Raw genomic sequence first — 18,945 nt, 5'->3', positions numbered from 1 at the left:
TGTCCCAGGGTGGGCTAATACAGCAAATAATTATGGTGGGCAATACTATAGAACAGGATGGTTTGTCTGTGAAGTTTGTTCATGGGCAGCAGAGCTCCAGGATTCAACCCTCCTGTCTCCTCCACTTTTTAAAGACAGCGTCAACTTGTCAAACCCTAACTAAGCCACAAGTTCTGTCTTAATTAGGGTTTCTATTGCTGTGAAGAGACACCCATGATCATGGCAACTCCTATAAAGGAAAAATATTTAATTGGGGTAGCTTACAGTTTCAGAGGTTTAGTCCATTATCATCGTGGCAGGACCTGGTGCCGTGCAGGCAGACATGGTGCTGGAGAAGTGGCCGAGTGTCCTGCTACATCTTGGCTTTCAGGCAACAGGAAGTGGTCTGAAACACTGGGCGTGGCTTGAGCATATATGAGACCTTAAAGCCCACCCCTACAGTGACACACTTCCTCCAACAAGGCCACACCTCCTAAAAGTGTCACTCCGTGAGCTTATGAGGGCCAATTACATTCAAACTAGCACAAGCCGCCTCTCGTGGCTCTATGTTTTTGTTTTTGTTTTAAATAACTTCCTGACTCCAGTTCCTATTGCCCATATACTCCTGGGTTTGGGGCCATCCATTAGAGTATGGTCGACCTATTAAGAGCTATATCTTAAAGAAAACTGACTCTCCTCTTCCACAGAAGCTGTCAAGTACCCACAGCTCCTCAGGAGTGGATAGGTTCATCAGTCCCTTCGCACTCTGTTCTGGGATGTTGACTGGCTTGATCTTGTACAGCTGCTGTGTGTTTATGAGTGCAGCCGTCCTGTCAGATTCCAGAAGACACGGTTTCTCTCTGGTCCTCCTCTGTTTCTGCCTCTTACCATCTTCCTGTCCCCTCTTCCTCAATGGTTCTCAGCCTTGACAGGACCTCACTTCTTTGTAATCAAAGGGGTCTCATGCAGAGGACTACCCTACCCTCCAAACAACTGAGGCTGAGTACCCTGCTTCAGTCAGGATTAGTTAGGGAATGGGGCAAACAAAGCCACGATAAATCCTCAGTGTCCTCTCCCCTGAGGAGCTAGGAGCCTGGAGGAAGAGGGTTAAAGTTAGGGTTGGAAGTAGATGACCCCGGGTTGACCTACATTCTGCTAACCTTAAAAGATGCACGGTAGAAGTGGCGTCTATGCCATCCACAGAGTATCCCAAATCCCCAAAGAGAACAGTCGGACAACACACCACAGGAATCTGCAGCCCCACAGGATCCAAATAATCAATTTTATTAGAGGCTCTGGGACTAAGCAGGTCACTCTCATGTGTTCTCTGACATGCCCTAAGGACTTTGGGCCTGTGGCCTACTTTTTAAGGCCATACTGTCTGAGAAAATATCTCAAGTGCCTCATAAAACCAAACTTCTGTGAGACTGCTGGATTTCGGGGTGCCCTATTTGGGTTCCCAGGTGCCTCATGTTCCTTGACGCTCTCCATCTTAGGAACAATGACTCCTGTACAGCAATGCCCTGGTGGCTCGAGGGCCCTCTCCAAAGCAGTGGGGACTCTGATGCTGTCCTCCTTTGTATATAGGGCACTCACTTTGGGAAATGGGGTAGGATTCCTCGGGGTAAGAAAAGGAGCTGAAAGCTGGGACTTAGCCAGCTGTGGTGACCATGGCATCTTGCTCAAGATTGTCATGCTCAGCCTGGCTGTGGCAGAGTGGACATTCCCTTTGAAGCTGGAGGTATGTGCAGAACAGAGGAAAGGTGGCTGCCAGGCCCCCGTGCCCTCTGCAGATCCCACACTTCCACTTCTCAAGTATGGGGACTGCTGACATTTGAGTCTGGGGAGCTCAGAGGCTTCCCTTGGCACGCATTCCTTCTTCCACTGGCTGTGGCCTTCTGTGCAGGATGGTGCCCTCACTCTGCTGGAAGCCCTCTCTTCCACATGGGAGACTCCAGGCCTGACCATTTTTCTGCCCCTGCTGCTCTCAGTGGAAAGCTCTTGGACCTGTCCTGGGCCGCACCAGCTCCTGGACTCTGCTGCTGGCCTGGGAATCCCCGGAGCAGGATTCTTGGCCTTAGGGGCCTCCTCTTGGATCGGTGGTTCTCTTGCTCCCCCTGGTGGCCTAATTCTCCTGGGTTTCTTAGGTGGAACGGAGCTGCGCGTTGGCTCTGACTTGGGTGGCTTACCCTTCTCCAGAGCCTGGACTTGGGTAGAAAGTTTTGAGCTTTTTCTTTCTGGAACGGGACGGCTTTGAGACCTGCCTGGAGACTCGGGGCCTAGCAGGGATCCCTGGGGCTCACAGTGCTGTTCCTGTTGCCTTTGGCGGTCCCGGTCTGTGCGTGATCCAGGCAGCCTCACTCCAGCCCGAGGCAGAGCGCAAGCCTCTAAGAAGTGAAAAAGCAGGTAAGACTCCAGGATTCGTCGAGGGAGGCCCCACCTCAGGTGTGCGATCCTCCTCTTCATGAGGGACTCCAGGAGCAGATGTTTGCTCTTCTTGAGGGCTGGCCATTTGGACGGAGTGGTGAGAACGGGTACGCTTGCTGGAGCCGCGGCAGCCTGGCGGACTTGGGGACACAGGAGAGAGGGAAAGACAGAGGACGGCTGAGACTGTGGGTGGAGGTGCTGGCAGGTCAGGCTGGGAGCCTCTGCTGGTTCCACCCTTTTGTCCCTTTCTTGTCTTCTTTGAGACCCAGGTTGGGCCCTCTGGGAGCTTCCACTGACCCCGCCTCTGTGCTTCCGGGCAGGGGCCGGGCCCTGCCTGCTTAAATGTTCCTGAGGACAGGGAGCAGAGTCTATACCATTTCCAGCGACTGGCTGCTTGTGTCTGGGGGTTCCATGTCTAAAAATGAGAGAAGCAGGCTGAGCCAGGCTGTGCTTCCTGCCTGTGGGCCCCTCTCTCACAGAAGAGTCCCCTTGAAGACTGGACCTGACAACATCCTTCCTTCTGACCTGGCCCTTGTCTCCTCTCCTCCACGTGGGAGACTGGTCAGACTCCTCAGCTCCGCGTTTGCTCTGGGCCCCTACAGCTGGGATTTCTGCAGCAACAGCTCTACCCTTGCTCTGGATTCTTTGTCCCTGGGTCTGAATCTTTCCATCCATTTCACCCACTGACTGTCTCTGGTCCTCTCCCCGGGAGGCTCGGCTCTCTGGGCCACCATCACCTGTGAAGTTTCGCAAGCTTCTCTTCCCTTGTTTTTGAATGTCTGCATCGTTCCCCTTTCTGAATTTTTGCGGGGTCTTCCACTCTAACAAGTAGGTCTTTCCGTTAACTTTCCTTAGCACCCTCTGAGTCTTCCTCCTGGCTCTCTGGATCTTTCTACCATCCTCGCTTCCAGCCTTGCCCCAGGTTTTCTTCTCCAAGGCCCCATTTTCTGAAGCCTTCTCTCCTCTCGCCTGTCCCCAGCTCCTCCACCTTGTAGAACGGCTTCCTCTGGTTTCCGTCAACTGTCCCTGGTTCTTGCTCCCGGGTCTCCGGGTCTTTACATCAACATCACCTCCAGCTTCTCTCTGGTTTCTCCTCCCTGGTGCCAGCTTGTCCACTGCGTGAGTCTCCAGGGGAGTTTTACCTCTTAGTTGACCCTGAGTCTCAGCCTCGGGTGGCAGGTTGTTTGTCCCATCATCTCCACCTTGTCTCCGGTCACTCTCCAGGGCCCGAATCCCTGCAGTGTGTTCCCCTCCAATCTGACCTTGATTTCCCCAACATGATATCTTGAGTCCTCTGTCGATTGCAATCAGCACCAGTCTCTGGTTTCCCCACCAGGGCGCCTGGATCACCACCCAGTCCTCTTCTCTTATCTCCTTGAGCTTCTTCATCCCCACCTGAACTTCATGTCTCGACAGGTTCTGGTCCTCTTTCTTCGATGCATGGGTCTTCCTGGCGTTCTCACCTCCGCTCCATCCTCGCTCCTCCCCCGCTGGAGTCTGGACCTCATTCTGAGTTCTAACCCATCCCTGTTTCTCCCACTCCAGGGCCCGGGTCTCTTCACTGTCCTGTTGTTTGGTTTCTCTCAGGTTCTCCCTCCCAGATGTCCGGATTTTCACACCATCCTCACTTCCCATCTGGCCCTTGCTTCCTCCTTCCTCTGCCTCAGTTTCTGTGCCAGTATTCCCTCCGATCGGGTCTTGTGTGCCCTGACTTAGCATTTGGGAATCCTCACTATTCTTTCTTCCAATCCAGCTCCGTGTCCCCAGTCCTTGCTCCCGGGCCTCTGCCTCTTCCTTCCCTCTAGCTTCTTTCTCATTCTTCTTCCCCAGAGCCAGAGTCTCCACAGCATCCTCCTGGTTCCCCCACTCTGGTGTCTGAGTTGCTGTGTCAGTTTTACATCTGATCTCTTCTTGATTCTCTCCCGCATGAGCCTGGGTAGAAGGATTCCTGTCTCCAGGCTCCCTCTGGGTTTTCTTCCATAGTTTCTCAGTTGGTTCTCTATCTTCAGTTCCCATTTGGTCTTGCTTCTCCCGCTCTGGCACGGAGCCTCCGCACCCCAGGGCCTTAGCCTCTCCATCCTTCTCCACTCCCAAGTCTACAGGAAGGAGGGGGCCTCCAGATGCTTGTATTTCTGAAGCAACCTCCTTTCTGCCCTTCCTCTGGTCTGTGTATTGCAGGCTATCTTCACTGTATTCTCTGCCTGCTGTCTGAGTTTCACCCTGTGGTTCTGAGGGATCTTGGGGGCTATCCAGGGACTTCTTGGTGGGCGGTTCCAATTGTTGGTTAAGAGGACCAGGCAGAAGCCCTCTGAGGCAGAACTTTGACCTGTGAACTAAAGGGAAGTTTGGGAGAGAGATGGCTAAGGCTGTGGAGGTGGAGTTGTATTTCAGGCTAACAGGCTCCATTGGCACCAACTTCTCCGGGGAGGGAGCCAGCCTCGGCTCCATTCTTTGGCACATGTCCAGGGAAGGGTGGGCCTGGCTACTGCTGGGACACCAGGGAACTTGCCATACTTCCCAAGAATTGTCCTGAGGGAGAAGACAGGTGCTTGAAAAGGAAGGGGTACAAATAATGGGCTCAGAAGAGCTGTGGACAACCCAAGGCAGGTCTTGGCATGAGTTCTGTGGAGACAGCAGGTACTGGGTGGCCCATTGTTGTCTGAGGCCCCTCCTATATCCCCATCTCTGCCTCTGTGTCCATTGTTGGACAGGAACATCCAGGTTTCTGATTTTTCCATGAGTAAAGAATTTGTGAATCATCCCAAAGAAAGTTTCACATCTGGTGGATAACACTGCCCATCTCTGCGGTGGTACCTGGAAAGCAAGGACTGAGAAATAAAGCTCTGGCATACAGCTGATCTCCTACATCCCCTACAGATCTGACTAAATGTCCCACTACCCGGACGAAGGTACTTGTGCTAAAAAAGGGGAGGGGGCACTTCCCCTAAGCAAACAGCATTTATTCACTCCGATATAGTGAGAGATTGCTCTGAGCCAGGCACCGTTCTGTGTGTTGGGTACCAAAGTGAATAAGACAAAGTCCCTGCCGGGAGCTATATTCTAGACATGGGGAAGACAATAACCAAATATATAACTATCAGGCTAGAGATGTGGCTCAACTCGGAGAGTCTATGCCTAGCATGAAAAGAATCCACTCCAATCATCTCGGCACTCAGAAAGTAGGCAAAGGAGGATCAGAAGTTCAAGGTCATCCTTGGCTACATAGCACGTTAGAGACCAGCCTGAGCTACATGAGATCCTATCTTAAAACAAAAATCCATGTTAGTACCCCAAAAAGCATTTGAATGGAAATAAATGCAAAGTAGAGGGCTGGCGTTAACGCCGCTAGACAGAATAGTCAAGGAAGGCCTCTCAGAGGAGGTGATATTTGGCTGGAAAACTGAATGAAATTAGGGGCAGATCAAATGACACTTGAGTACTGTAGGCAGAGGAGACATTAAGTATAAAGACCCTAGGAACAGAGCAAGCAGGGTTATGTCCATAGAAACAGCCAAGAAGCTCAGTGAGAACGTAATGTTGTTCAATGGCATAGCACGGTGCCTAGTGTGGGAGGTCCTGGGTTCTACCCCAGCCTTGAAAACCAAGGAAGAAGAAGAGGGGAACAAGGAAGAGAGGGGGGAGCACCCATGGGATCAGAATGGAGCCAGCAACGAGGAGAACCCCGGAAGATGAGGTCAGAGACAGGTACGGGCTCGATCCTATCAGACTTGGGATTGAGGCAAGAGTTTGAGTTTTGCTCTGAGTTTTGTAGGGAGTGGACTCACAGGGGTTTATGGAGGGGAGAGCTTTGACCTGTTTTTAGAGTCTGTCTGGCTCACAAGCACAGTATTGGACGTAAGGTCAATGTTGAGTACTTGCCGTGTGCTTTCGTATAGGTCTGCACTATCAGCGATCAGCCCCTTTGAGTGCACATTTTGGGGCTTCAGGTCTTTTTTTTTTTTCTTCAGTGCTGGAGTTTAAACCCAGGATCTTCTAGTACTTGGGTTTTGGTCTGGGTTTTTTGAGGGGTGGTCCTTTTGTTTGTTTGGTGAGAAGTGGGGGAAGGCAAGGCTTGGAACCGAGTCTAGTACGCCTCCTGATCATCGTCCTGAGTCCTGGGATTACAGCATAAACCACCATACCTAGTTTTCTTTCTTTCTTTCTTTCTTTCTTTCTTTCTTTCTTTCTTTCTTTCTTTCTTTATTTATTTATTTATTTATTTATTTTTATTTATTTAGAGACAGGGCCTCTCTATGTAGCCCTGGCTGTCCTGGAACTTACTACATAGACCAGGCTGTCTTTGCGTTCACAGAGATCCGCCTGCCTCTGCCTCCTGAGTGCTGGGATTAAAGGGGTGCACCCCATGCCCAGCTTCCTGCCTGGTTTTCATTGCTAGTGTTTGAAGCCAAGGCCTTATACAACCTAAACCAACATTCTGTCACTAGGCAACTCTCCTTGATGGTCTGTTTCTTTTCTCTTTCATTTTATATCTTGCAAAACAGAGTTCTGTAGCCTCGGCTGGATGGGAACTAGTTATGTAGACCAGGATGGCTTCAAACGTGGGACAGCCCCTGCCTCTGCCTCCTGAATGTTGGGATTACAGGCTTGTATCAACCACCACACACACAAGCCTATGTGTATATGCCATAGCATAGGTGAGGAGGTCAGAGGACAATTGGTGGGAATTGTTTTTCTCCTACCACCACGTGGGTTCTGGGGACCAAAGTCAGGTCATCAGGCTTGGCAACAATCATTCTGACCCAAAGAGCCATCTTGATTGCCCCTGCTGGTGTTTCTTAATGTGGGTACTACACCTGAGTGTGTTTGGCTTGTAAAAGTTCGCTGATTTATACACTTGTAATTGTGTGTACATATTATAGCTTTTTTTAAAGGAGGAAGGAAGGGTACACAGGCAGACACAGACAGCCATTACCATGGGCCAGAGCTACAGGCTGGTGGCTCTGCCTGGGTGGCAGAGTGAGGTCTCTAGAAGTCATAGCTATGAGTTACGGATTTCACAGAGGGTTCCTAAAATTTGCAAATGGATTGAGTGTATAGAGTGAAGAACAGAGATGAGTCCTGGCTTTAAGGCCTAGACGGTGATTATACAGACCAGCCGAAGCTCTTTAGTTCACCTCTGATACACAAGACACCGAACAGGGTCCATGTAGAGAGTGACTAACAGTCATGATGCTGAGGAAGTGGCCCCTTTTACCTTGATGGCATTCCTCTTGCTGGTCCTGGAGACCCGGTACCAATACTGTTGGATCTGCCAGATCAGAAAGAGGCAGAAGACAAGCAGATTACCACAGCACCGGGGATCCCTGCAGCTTTGATCCTGGGACAGCAGGCCTCTTACTGGCTCCCACTCAGGGCCCTGGAATGGGCCCACCACGGCACAGGCTCCCAGAAGTGGTAGCAACATGGCAAAGCTTAGGTCCGGTAGATGGTGTTGGGAGGAGTGGGAAGGAAACACTAGCGTGGCTGGCTCACTCAGTTTGGGGTGGGGTACCCCTTACTTCACAGTCCCTCTGTCACTGGGGCCACCTCACAAAGGAGCCTGCCTGCTGCACTCACTTTCAGCGCTAGCTAGTAGTTCTGGCCAGCAGACCCTTGGTGGAGGAAACCTCTCCTGGCCAGTCCAGACTAGGCTCAGACAGGAGCTCCAAGCTGGTGGGTTATGCCCCCTTGTGGCCAAACGGCTAAACAGCAGGTTGGGCACAGATAGACCTGCTCAGCTTTCCCAGACCTTGGTTCCAGAGCCCTCACCAGGAACAGAGAGGGAAGACTCATCCTCAACTCCGGGCCATAAATCTGTGCCCAAGTAGTGACTGATAAGTAGGTTAGGGTGATCCCTTGGCCCCTCATGGAAGCGAAGACTAGGCAGAGGACTTTGAATTTGAGGGGGCTAGTGGTAGCCTAAAAGCTTACCTCGTTGATGGGTAGTTGGGCGCATTTGGACAGAAGGAATAGCTTCTAATGTTCTACAGCATGACAGGATAACTGTGATTGGCAACAACTCATTGGATTTTTTTTTTTGTTTCTGCTTCTTGGTTTTGAGATAAGACCTTTCTATATAACCCAGGCTGTCTTCAAATTCACATTGATCCTCCTGCCTCAGACTGAGTGTTGGGAATACAGGCATTCATTACCACATAGCTAATTAAACAAAAAAATTTTTTTTCTTTGAGATAGGATATCACTATGTAGCCCTACCTGGTCTAGAACTCACTACACAAACCAGGCTGACCTTGAACTCATAGCAATCTGCCTGCCTCTGGGGTGTTGGAACTAAAGACGTGCACCACCACACCTAGCCTGTATAAGTAACAGGACCCCAGAAGCAAAACTACCTAAGCCAGCCTCCACCACATCACACGAGGTTCTTAAAGAACTGTATCTCCAAATCAGTCACTGTCCTCCCCTCCCCTCTCCTCTCCTCCTCTCCCCTCCCCTCCCCTCCTCTCCCCTCCCCTCCCCTCCCCTCTCCTCTCCTACTTTTGCTTTCTGAGATTTCTGGCTTAGAAATCACTGTAACCCAGGCTGACCTCAAACTCACAGCAATCCTCCTGTTTCAGTTTTCTAAGTGCTGGGATTACAGGCACAAGCCACCAGGCATTTACTTTACTAAATAAAATAAATTCCATTTCTAGAGCTAAAGAATACAATAAGCGCTGGGCAGTGGTGGCCCACGCCTTTAATCCCAGCACTTGGGAGGCAGAGCCAGGAGGATCTCTGCGAGTTCAAGGCCAGCCTGGTCTACAGAGCAAGATCCAGGACAGGCACCAAAATTACACAGAGAAACCCTGTCTCGAAAAACAAAACAATACAATAAGCTTTTCTGCTCTGCTTGGTGGGTTTTTTACTTCTCTGAAACAGAGGTGACCTTGAAGGAGTAGTGCTGGGATTAACCACCTGGCTCGTTAATTTAAATTTTAACAACTAGTTGGGAACAAGCCTAAACTAAGGCCAAGCTATCAAACTATAAGAAATCTCCGTGTCATTATTTAGGAGCTGGTGGTCCAAAGAAAGTTGGGCTATACATGCCTTTACTCCCAGCACTCGGGAGGCAGAGGCAGGAGGATCTCTGTGAGTTCAGAGACTGGTTGATCTACATATTGAGTTTCCCAGCCAGGCAGAGATGATTGATCCCCTACCCACTGTAGAGTCAAACATTATCTTGAGACAGGCCTATAACCATAGCACTGGAGAGGGAGAGGAGGAAAGAGGTCTGCTACAAGTTCAAACCAGCTACAGCTAGGGTGTGGCCCTATGTCAAAACACAGCAAAGCAACCGACTAACGAACTCATTATGTATAATTAGCATATTCTAATGAGAAAATTAAAGTAATAAAACCCTCAGTCACTACTAGGGAGATCTGGAGTGGTGAACTAGGATACCAAGTAGGTCAAATAATAACTGTAAATTTTCATAAAGCACATCTAAGAAGCAAACACTAAGGACATACCTAAGGCTGTGGATTAGAATACATAGGTTTCATTCCCCCAACAGTGGAGGCTGATTGAACCAAATAAGTCAGAGATATAAAACAGTACCCAACAGAGATGAGGAGCAGTCACTGAGACAATCAGCAAGCATTTTTTGGAAATGTTCAGAGACGGTTTTGTTTTGTTTCCTTTTTAACAAGTCTTATCAGATGTGCACAAGATAAAGTTTAGTGTGGGGAATGAAGGGTCTGATTTGATATTTACTGTTTTTGTTTTGTTTTGTTTTGTTTTGTTTTTTTGAGGCATGGTTTCTCTGTGTAACAGCTCTGGCTGTCCTGGAACTCACTCTGTACACCAGGCTGGCCTCAAACTCAGAGATCTGCCTGCCTCTGCCTCCTGAGTGCTGGGATTAAAGGCATGTGCCACCACCGCCGAGCTATATTCACTTTTATTATTATTGTTATTATCATTTTATTTATTTATTTATTTACTTAGTTTTTCGAGACAGGGTTTCTCTGTGTAGCCCTGGCTGTTCTGGAACTCTGTAGACCAGGCTGGCATGGAACTCAAGAGATCCACCTGCCTCTGCCTCCAGAGTGCTGAAATTAAAAGAATGTGCCACTACTACCTGGCTTCTATATTCACTCTTTTAAAAACAAAAGTTTCATTTCCTGTGTATGGGTGTTTGCCCGAATATAAGTCTGTACATCACAGTGCTCATGGAAGCTAGAAGAGGGAGTTGGATGCCCCTGGAACTGGAGTCATAGTTGTTAGTTGCTGTGTGGGTGCTGGGAATTGAACCAATATTTTATGGAAGAGCAACCAGAGTTTTAGTGCAGCATTAAGGCGCAAGCGTGCGGTGGTGGCTCATGCCTTTAATCCCAGCACTTCGGGGGAGAGGCCAGCAGATAGATCTCTGTGAGTTCGAGGCCAGACTGGTCTACAGAGCAAGTTCCAGGACAGCCAAGGCTGTTACACTGAGAAACCCTGTCTCGAAAAACAAAACAAAACAAACAAAAAAAAAAAGGGGTGGGGGTGGGGCAAGGCGCTGGGCAGAAGAAAGCAGGTGTGTTATTAAGACTCCAAACACAACTTCACTGTCATTCCGTAATTATCTCCCCACCCCAAACTCACTGTAGAAATCACCTAAGTGAACTCTAACTCCACGCCCCACCAGAAATATTGATGAGGCAGATCTCAAGAGGAAGAAAATATTTACTTGGAATTTGACTAACACTGAGGGATTAGACAGGTGAGTTTTTATTTTGTTTTCTTGAGGAGGAAGACAAGGTCTCAGGTAGCCCAAAGCTGGCCTCGAACTTGCTTTGTAACCGAAGCTGGCAACGAACTGATTCTCCTGCCTCATTTTTCAAGTGCTGGGGTGACAGGCTGGCCATCACCTCAGGCCTGAGAAGTCAACTTTCAAAGGGTACACGACGTGCTTGAAAAAGAAAAACAAAAACAAAAAAAGAAAACCAAAAAACAAAAACCAGGCAATAGCTGGGCGGTAGAGGCACACACCTTTAATCCCAGCACTTGGAGGAGGCAGAGGCAGGCGGATCTCTGTGAGTTCCAGGCCAGCCTGGACTACAGAGCTACAGAGAAACCCTGTCTTGAAAAACTAAAAAAAAGAAAGTGGGGGGCAATGAAATGGCCACCCTTGAAACCCTTTGTATTGGTGTGCCACTCCCGAATGTTTACTTATTTTTATTTTTTGGTTTATTGAGACAGGGTTTCTCTCTGTGTAGCCCTGGCTGTCCTGGATCTCACTCTGTAGCCCAGGCTGGCCTCGAACTCACAGAGATCCGCCTGGCTCTGCCTCCTGAGTGCTGGGATTAAAGGCGTGCGCCACCACCGCCCGGCTTCCCGAATGTCTAATTCACAGTGTGGGCCAATCATTTACACTAGGACGCTAACAAAATCCAGTAAAACCCGTTCCTTCCAACCACAGACGACTTCAGCCCTTGAGCACTGTGGGAACGGCGCCGGGGCGACGTCACCGCGCGCCCGGAGTGACATCACTTCCGCTTCCTCTCCCGCGCAGGAAGTGACTTCCGCTCCTCTTTCTGCGCCGCGTTTCGGCCTGTCTGGAGGTGGGCTGTTCTCGAGTCGCGGCGAGGCCGGCGCACCGCAGCCATGGTGAGTGAGCGCGCGGGGCCGCCAGCGCGCGGAGCGGGGGGCGCGGGCCTCGGTGCGCTCCGTCCCGCGGGAGGCGTAGCGCGCGCGCCATCTCGCCCGCCCCGCCATGGCCGACCTCCGGGTCCCGGGTTAGAACTCGGGCGGCAGAGTCGAGAACTCGGGCGGCCGGTGGGTCCCGAGCTCCGTGGCCCGATCGGCTTTGCAGCGGTGGGCGTGGCCAGAGGCCGGGCCGGGGGAGAGGCCGGGCGCCGCGTGGGAAAATGACCGCCCCACGTGGGGTGGTGGAGGTGTCTGGAACACTCGGTCTCCATTCCCTTTCCCTTATTTTTTTTTTGTCTTTTTAAACGATCTCTAGAAGATGACGAGAAATCACGGGATCGTCAGCCTCTGCCCACTCCTTTCCCACGCCCGGGGTTCAGGAGAGTGGCGCCGTGGGGTCTGCGTCTACTGTCTGTCGGGAGCCAGCACGGCTTGGGGAATTCAGGGGCGTTTGAATTTTTGTTTTTAAGTTTGGGGTCAGGGAGAATGTGGAGTGACCCCGGCGGAGGCCCAGGTCACCAGATTCCTACGGTGAGACTCAGAAATCGGAGGTCCTGGTTGCACCACCACGTGTGACGATAACGCTCGGTCGTCGCCACTTTAATGTTGTCGAGAGAGGGTTCCAGGTCGTGTTTCCTGTTGTGACTAGTTAGGGTTGGAGCATAGTAAGGAGGAAAGAGTTTGGCGAGCCCTTTCACGTCTGTACTGAGATTTAATCCAGCACTTGGGTTCCAGATCGGCTTTGGTAACTTTCGCGCCCCCACCTCCGAGGTTTAGGGACTGGCTGTGTCTGGTTTGAGGAAGCCTCTAAGCCAGGGCTGAACCAGTGACGAGTTTGAGGTCCGGTGCTCTCCGGTTGAACTGTGCGGCAGTTTGCACCGGCTGTGAAGTGGGGATAACGAGTTGCTGTAATGTTTGCCGTGCAGTCCTGCATCCCTGAAGGACGGGGTGCGCTCCGGCTTGGACTCTCATCCTCCTGCCTCAGCCTCCAGAGTGCTAGGATTACAGATGTGTGCCACCACACCAAAGCTGGTCGGTCAGTCATTCTTGGGCCTCTTGATTAAAAAACCAGATGCTGCTGCCACAACAAGTGTACTATCTACAGTAACCTATTTATAATACACAAAGAATAATAAAGTGTAGTGTGGTAAATAACATAAGCGGCAACTTTTAATGTACTGTGCATAATTTTATGTACCACCGTATACAACTAGCAGAACTTTTTTGCTAGAATTTCAAAGTGGCTAGTGTCACTGGCCTTTTTCAGCTCCGTTGGAATTTTATGTGAGCAGGGTCTTGTTGACAGAGGCATTATTAAGTTATTTATGGCTGTAATTTGCTAAATCAAAATCATGCGTGTAGCCGGGTGGTGGTGGTCCACGCCTTTAATCCCAGCATTCAAGAGGCAGAGGCAGGTGGATCTCTGTGAGTACGAGGCCAGCCAGGTCTACAGAGAGAGTTCCAGGACAGGCTCCAAAGCTACCCAGAGAAACCCTGTCTCTTTAAAAAAAAAAAAAAAAAAATGCATGTTTGACTGTCAGGTATACAAGGAGATCAAATTGATCAAGCTAGGGATTCAAATTGGCTAGCCTGGGCTGTATAGCAAGCCTTGTCTCAAAAAGGTGTGGGCTGAAAATACAGATCCAGTGCTTCGCTAGCATGCGCAAGGTCTTTTGGATTTTTTTTCCCCCCAGAGCTGAGGACCGAACCCAGGGCCTTGCGCTTGCTAGGCAAGCGCTCTTACCACTGAGCTAAAATTTTGTAATTATGGGTATATGTGTGTGAGAGTGTGTGTGTATGATTGCTCTTGCACTTAGGGTCCAGAAGACAGCATTAGAGTGGTCAGACCTGTGTTAATATACATATTCTGTCTGTACTTGGTTGGTTTCTTGTTGCATTGCTACAGGCTGTTTTTGAAGTTGGGTGTCATCTATCCCTAAAGTGGGGGGTGGGGGGTATGCCTGTGTATGTGTAAGGAGGGAACCAAGCTGGTCTCAGTCGTTGATAGTTTGTAATTTATCTGAAATACCTTCTGGTCTCACAGACAGAGGCTGATGTAAATCCGAAGGCCTATCCCCTCGCAGATGCCCACCTCACCAAGAAGTTGCTGGACCTCGTTCAGCAGTCATGTAACTACAAGCAGCTTCGGAAAGGAGCCAATGAAGGTGAGACAAGCACTGGGTGATGCTGGGGTGCTGAAGGCCCCTGTTTTCAACAGGGATCTCCTGGATTTCTAGTTTGGGAAGAAGGGCTGGATATTTTATTTTCACTCTTCCTCACCATCCTTCACTTTCTATTTTACTTTGTGGAGGCAGGTCTTGGTGTGTTCCCAGGGTGGCCTTGAACTCCCCAACCCAAGCAGTCCTCCTACCGCAACTTCTTAAATAGTTGGGCTAATGTGCATTCTAGAAGTTCTTTACCGACCAATGAAAGATCCATTTGGCATTAGATGCAAAAGGTGGTTAGGATGTAGAGCCATCAGTGGTTAACATTTTGCTATATTTGCCTTTTCTCTCTGAATATATAAATGTATTTTAGCCTGGCGGCGGTGGCGCACGCCTTTAATCCCAGCACTCGGGAGGCAGAGGCAGGCGGATCTCTGAGCTTGAGGCCAGCCTGGTCTACAAAGTGAGTCCCAGGAAAGGCGCAAAGCTACACAGAGAAACCCTGTCTCGAAAAACAAACAAACAAAAATGTATTTTATTTATTTTTGTGGAGCCATTTGGAAAGCAGTTATTAAAACTGTATGAAGTTGTACTCACTCTTTAGAACTATCAAAAAGAAAAGGATTGTAATGCTTTTCGGTATTTGGCAACTGTGGGATGCCTGAATTTCAGTGGTTCTCAGAAACATTTTTCTTTTGTGTGTGGAGGGGGAGGGGGAGTTGCAGGGTAGAGGCAGACGGGCTGAGGAGTTTTTGTGTTTTGTTGGTTTGTTTGTTTGGGAGAGCCTAGTGAACCCAGGCTAGCCTCAAAATTTACTATGTAGCCAACCTTGAGCTGATCCTCCTGTCCCTCTCAAGTGCTGGCATTATAGGTGTGCGCTGCCATGCTTAGTTTGTTGAATGAACAATTTTTCAGTGAACTAATTATATGTGCCATGACATTTCTGCCTAGAAAAAAGAAAACCAAATAGCTTTCTGTAGTAGAGATTTTTTTTTCTTAGTTTATTTTTATTTCCATTTATGTGCATTGGTGTTTTTACCTGCATGTATGTCTGTATCAGATCCTCTGGAACTGAAATTACAGACAGGTGTGAGCTGCCATGTGGGTGCTGGGAATTGAACCCAGGTCCTCTGGAAGAGCAGTCAGTGCTCTTAACCGCTGATCCATCTCTCCAGTTTTTATTTTTGCTTTGGTTTGGTTTTTGTTTGTTTTTTGAGACAGAGTTTCTCTGTGTAACAGCCCTAGCTGTCCTGGATCTCACTCTGTAGACCAGGCTGGTCTCGAACTCACAGAGATCCTCCTGCCTCTGTCTCCTGAATACTGTGATTAAAGGAGTGTGCCACCACTGCCCAGCCGAGCGGCTTTGTTTTTTAAGATATTAATTAAAATACCACGTTTGAGATTTTAGGGGAACCCTGAAAAAACGGGAATCTTTTACCTATGTTGTGGGCAGAAGGCAAAGCAGAATGCTCATGGGCCTGTTCTGTTGTGTCCTCCATTCTTGGCGGTCACATATGAAGGAAGGTGTGGATTATGGAAGGCAGGCCTGCTGTGAAGGAGGATGGGGTGTGTAGCTGTTTGAGGATCTTTTTGGATTGAATCTTCTCAGAAAGTGAGGTTTGAACAGAGAACTGAGGCCTCGGGGACAGGTTAAAACTATAAAAGCATTACTTTGTGCTGGTATATCCTTATGCTGAGTGGGTGAGAAAGACATTGAGGAAGGATTAAGTATTATTACATTACAGGGCTGCTCCAGGCATAAAATTGGTTTTTGTTTTGTTCTCTCCACGCCCCCAGGCCCCCTTTGAGACAGGGTCTCATGCAGCTTTGGCTGTCCTGGAACCCACTGTGTAGACCAGGCTTGCCTCGAACTCAGACATCTGCCTCCCAGCTGCTGAGACTAAAAGTCTGCACCACCTCGCCTGGCTTGTCCTGAGCATTGTGTCCTTGTATGGGTTACTTTTTCCTTACTTTGCTGTGGCTGCTCTGCCCAAGCCCCATGTCATCTGTTGGCTTCATGTTCTGTCTCAACAGCCACCAAAACCCTCAACAGGGGCATCTCTGAGTTCATTGTGATGGCAGCAGACGCTGAGCCCTTGGAGATCATCCTGCACCTCCCACTGCTGTGTGAAGACAAGAATGTCCCCTATGTATTTGTGCGTTCCAAGCAGGCCCTAGGACGGGCCTGTGGGGTCTCCAGACCTGTCATCGCCTGTTCTGTTACCATCAAAGAAGGCTCCCAGCTAAAGCAGCAGATCCAGTCCATCCAGCAGTCTATTGAAAGGCTCCTGGTGTAGGCCTGTGGCCTCTGCCCTTTCCTGTCTACTCCCACCCCACTTGTGTATCATATTGTCTGTTAGCATGTGGTATTTTCAGCCAGTTTCTATTATAAATATTGTACTACATCCGGTTTTTGTAAATTTTTTTCGTTTTTCGAGACAGGGTTTCTCTGTGTAGCTTTGCGCCTTTCCTGGAACTCACTTTGGAGACCAGGCTGGCCTCGAACTCACAAAGATCCACCTGCCTCTGCCTCCCGAGTGCTGGGATTAAAGGCGTGCGCCACCACCGCCCAGCTCGGTTTTTGTATTTTTAATTTGTCTTACAGGGTTGTTTTGTCCCCATCTCCTCATCCTCTCTTCTACCATTTTTTAATCTTCTTTTAAAAAAGTGAAATGATACCTAAGACATGTGAGAGGCAGAATGTCAGCATTTAACAGCAGGAATAACCAGGAAAAACCTAAGCCAGGGATAGTGTATTTTCACCTGCAAACTCATTTCTCTGTGCAGGATAAGATGAAGTAACACTGACCCCTCATGCCTTTGCATACAAGATCTCCATAAATGTTAACAGGACTGAAGAGCTTTCTTTGGGAAGCAGTCCCTCTCGCCCACCACACCATCATTTGTAGAGGAAGTTTGATAATGTTAAGCCTATGTCCAAGTGCCATTTATTAATGTTTGTGTGTTTTTGATATGTGTAACCTTATATTCTCACCCGTTCCCTACTGAGGGTATCAAGGCAGTAACAAGTCAAAGGGATGGTCTGCAGACTCAGGCAGCCTGGGTGAGGTTGACTGCCTGGATCTGAAGAGTGACGAGGACAAAATAGTTAGTTCGTGCTGGAATAAAGGATTCTGGGGCTGGAATTTACAGCAGAGACAATGCTATCAGGAACATCCTGTCCTTGGTTGAATGGGGATTTTTTTGTGGAGCCATTTGACACCCACTTTGGGAGGGAGGCTTTATCCTTTTCCTCCCACAACATGGTTCAGATGTATTCTCTATCACATGAAGAGAGTGATAATAATGTTCATTCTTGAGCATCCTAATAAAGAAATATGTTCCTACTTCATGTTAAATGAAACGGCAGCCGTGCCTGACTTTGAGTTTTATCAGCTAATATTTGAAATGAAATGCTTAGCGTTCTAGGGCAGTTGTAACATGGGGTGGGGGAGCCTTGAGACATGGTCTGGGTGTGTAGACCAGGCTGGCCTGAATTCTCAAGAGATCCCTGCCTCCGCTTCCCATGCTGGAATTACGGGTATGCACCACCACTCCCACTTACTGTTTTGTTTCAATGTGTGTTGGTGTTGGGGCTCGAGCCTGGGGATTATCTCAAGAGAAAAAAAAAGTGGAGGGCTATGTGACTAGAGAGGTGGCTCACTGGTTAAGAGCACTGACTGCTCTTCAGGGGACCCGGGCTTAATTCCCAGCAACCACATGGCAGCCCACAGCTCTCTATAACTCCAGGGTCCAACACCCTCACAAACATACATGCAGGCAAAACACCAAAGCACATAAGAGTAAAATTATATAGAAAAACAGGAGGGGCTATGTAAAGCTATCACCCATCACACAAGTTTCTGGCTTGGTAGTTCCAAATTCTCTTGTACAGATGCAGTCACTGAAGTGTTACATTCTAGAACAGGATTTCCGAACACAAGTCGGTTGGCTGGCAGGGACCCATTTGTAGGGCCGCCTGGCAGGCCTCTGCACACTAGATGGCAGTAACATTCCACCTCCACTCCTAACCAGAAATGATCCTACACTAATCACTGTGCCCTGGGAACAAAATCACCCACAGTTGAAAACCACTACTGGCAGTCAGTCAGGCACAGGCAGAATTAGTGGTGGCAACTGAGCTGCCACCTCTCCTACCTAGTGTGCTTTCACACCTGTGCCACACAATCCTTCCAGTGTGCAGTTAACTATACCACAGTCACCAGATGAATGAGGACAAATTATGTTCATTTTTCTAATGGCCTGCTTGGGCCAGTATTGCCACACCAGCAGGAAGCGCACTTGAAGATAAGGGCGCCCGAGACCCATCTCCTGCTCAGGGCCTATTGACCTATGAGGCCAGTCATCATCCCAGTAAGTTGACATTTGTGGATTGGGGTTTCAGGTAGTTCTGCCTTTTTAAGTTAATCAGAATCCAGAAGGAATTTGGTGACCTAATTTTATTTCTGTGTTTTCCTGAATATATGCATGTTCATGTGCATGCTCAGTACCCATAGAGGTCAAAAGGGAGTATTCGATCCCTTAGAAGTGGAGCTACAGATGGTTGTGAACCACCATGTGGGTGCTGGGAAACAAAACTAGGTCCTCTGCAAGAGCAACAAGTGCCTTAACTGCTGAGCTGTCTCCAGCCCCAGCATTTAAAGAAAACAAGTGGGAGGACATGGAAATACAGTCTCGCTAAGGCTTGTCACTCCAGAAGTACCCGTGTGACCACTTGCCTGTCAAT

The 18,945-nt window shown here is 49.1% G+C and overlaps 2 protein-coding genes across 2 annotated transcripts; one reads left to right on the top strand and one right to left on the bottom strand.

Moving 5' to 3' along the window:
• Positions 1–1,322: 1,322 nt before the first annotated feature.
• LOC128116829 (uncharacterized) lies at positions 1,323–8,294 on the bottom strand. The gene is made up of 2 exons (XM_052748435.1): positions 7,622–8,294; positions 1,323–5,220 (listed from the first exon to the last, which is right to left on the bottom strand). Exons 1-2 carry the CDS (start codon positions 7,829–7,831, stop codon positions 1,339–1,341), a joined length of 4,092 nt encoding a protein of 1,363 aa, XP_052604395.1. The 5' UTR covers positions 7,832–8,294; the 3' UTR covers positions 1,323–1,338.
• A 3,567-nt stretch (positions 8,295–11,861) lies between these two features.
• On the top strand, positions 11,862–17,567 carry Snu13 (small nuclear ribonucleoprotein 13). The gene is made up of 3 exons (XM_052748431.1): positions 11,862–11,994; positions 14,078–14,198; positions 16,233–17,567. The coding sequence occupies exons 1-3, from the start codon at positions 11,992–11,994 to the stop codon at positions 16,493–16,495; spliced, it is 387 nt and encodes a 128-aa protein (XP_052604391.1). The 5' UTR covers positions 11,862–11,991; the 3' UTR covers positions 16,496–17,567.
• The last annotated feature ends 1,378 nt before the right edge of the window (positions 17,568–18,945 follow it).

This window comes from Peromyscus californicus, unplaced genomic scaffold, assembly GCF_007827085.1.
Source record: "Peromyscus californicus insignis strain IS unplaced genomic scaffold, ASM782708v3 Scaffold_20__1_contigs__length_68692818, whole genome shotgun sequence".
Lineage (NCBI taxonomy): Eukaryota > Metazoa > Chordata > Mammalia > Rodentia > Cricetidae > Peromyscus > Peromyscus californicus.
Note: the sequence above shows the minus strand (reverse complement) of the source record. Positions and strands in the feature narration are given on the sequence as shown.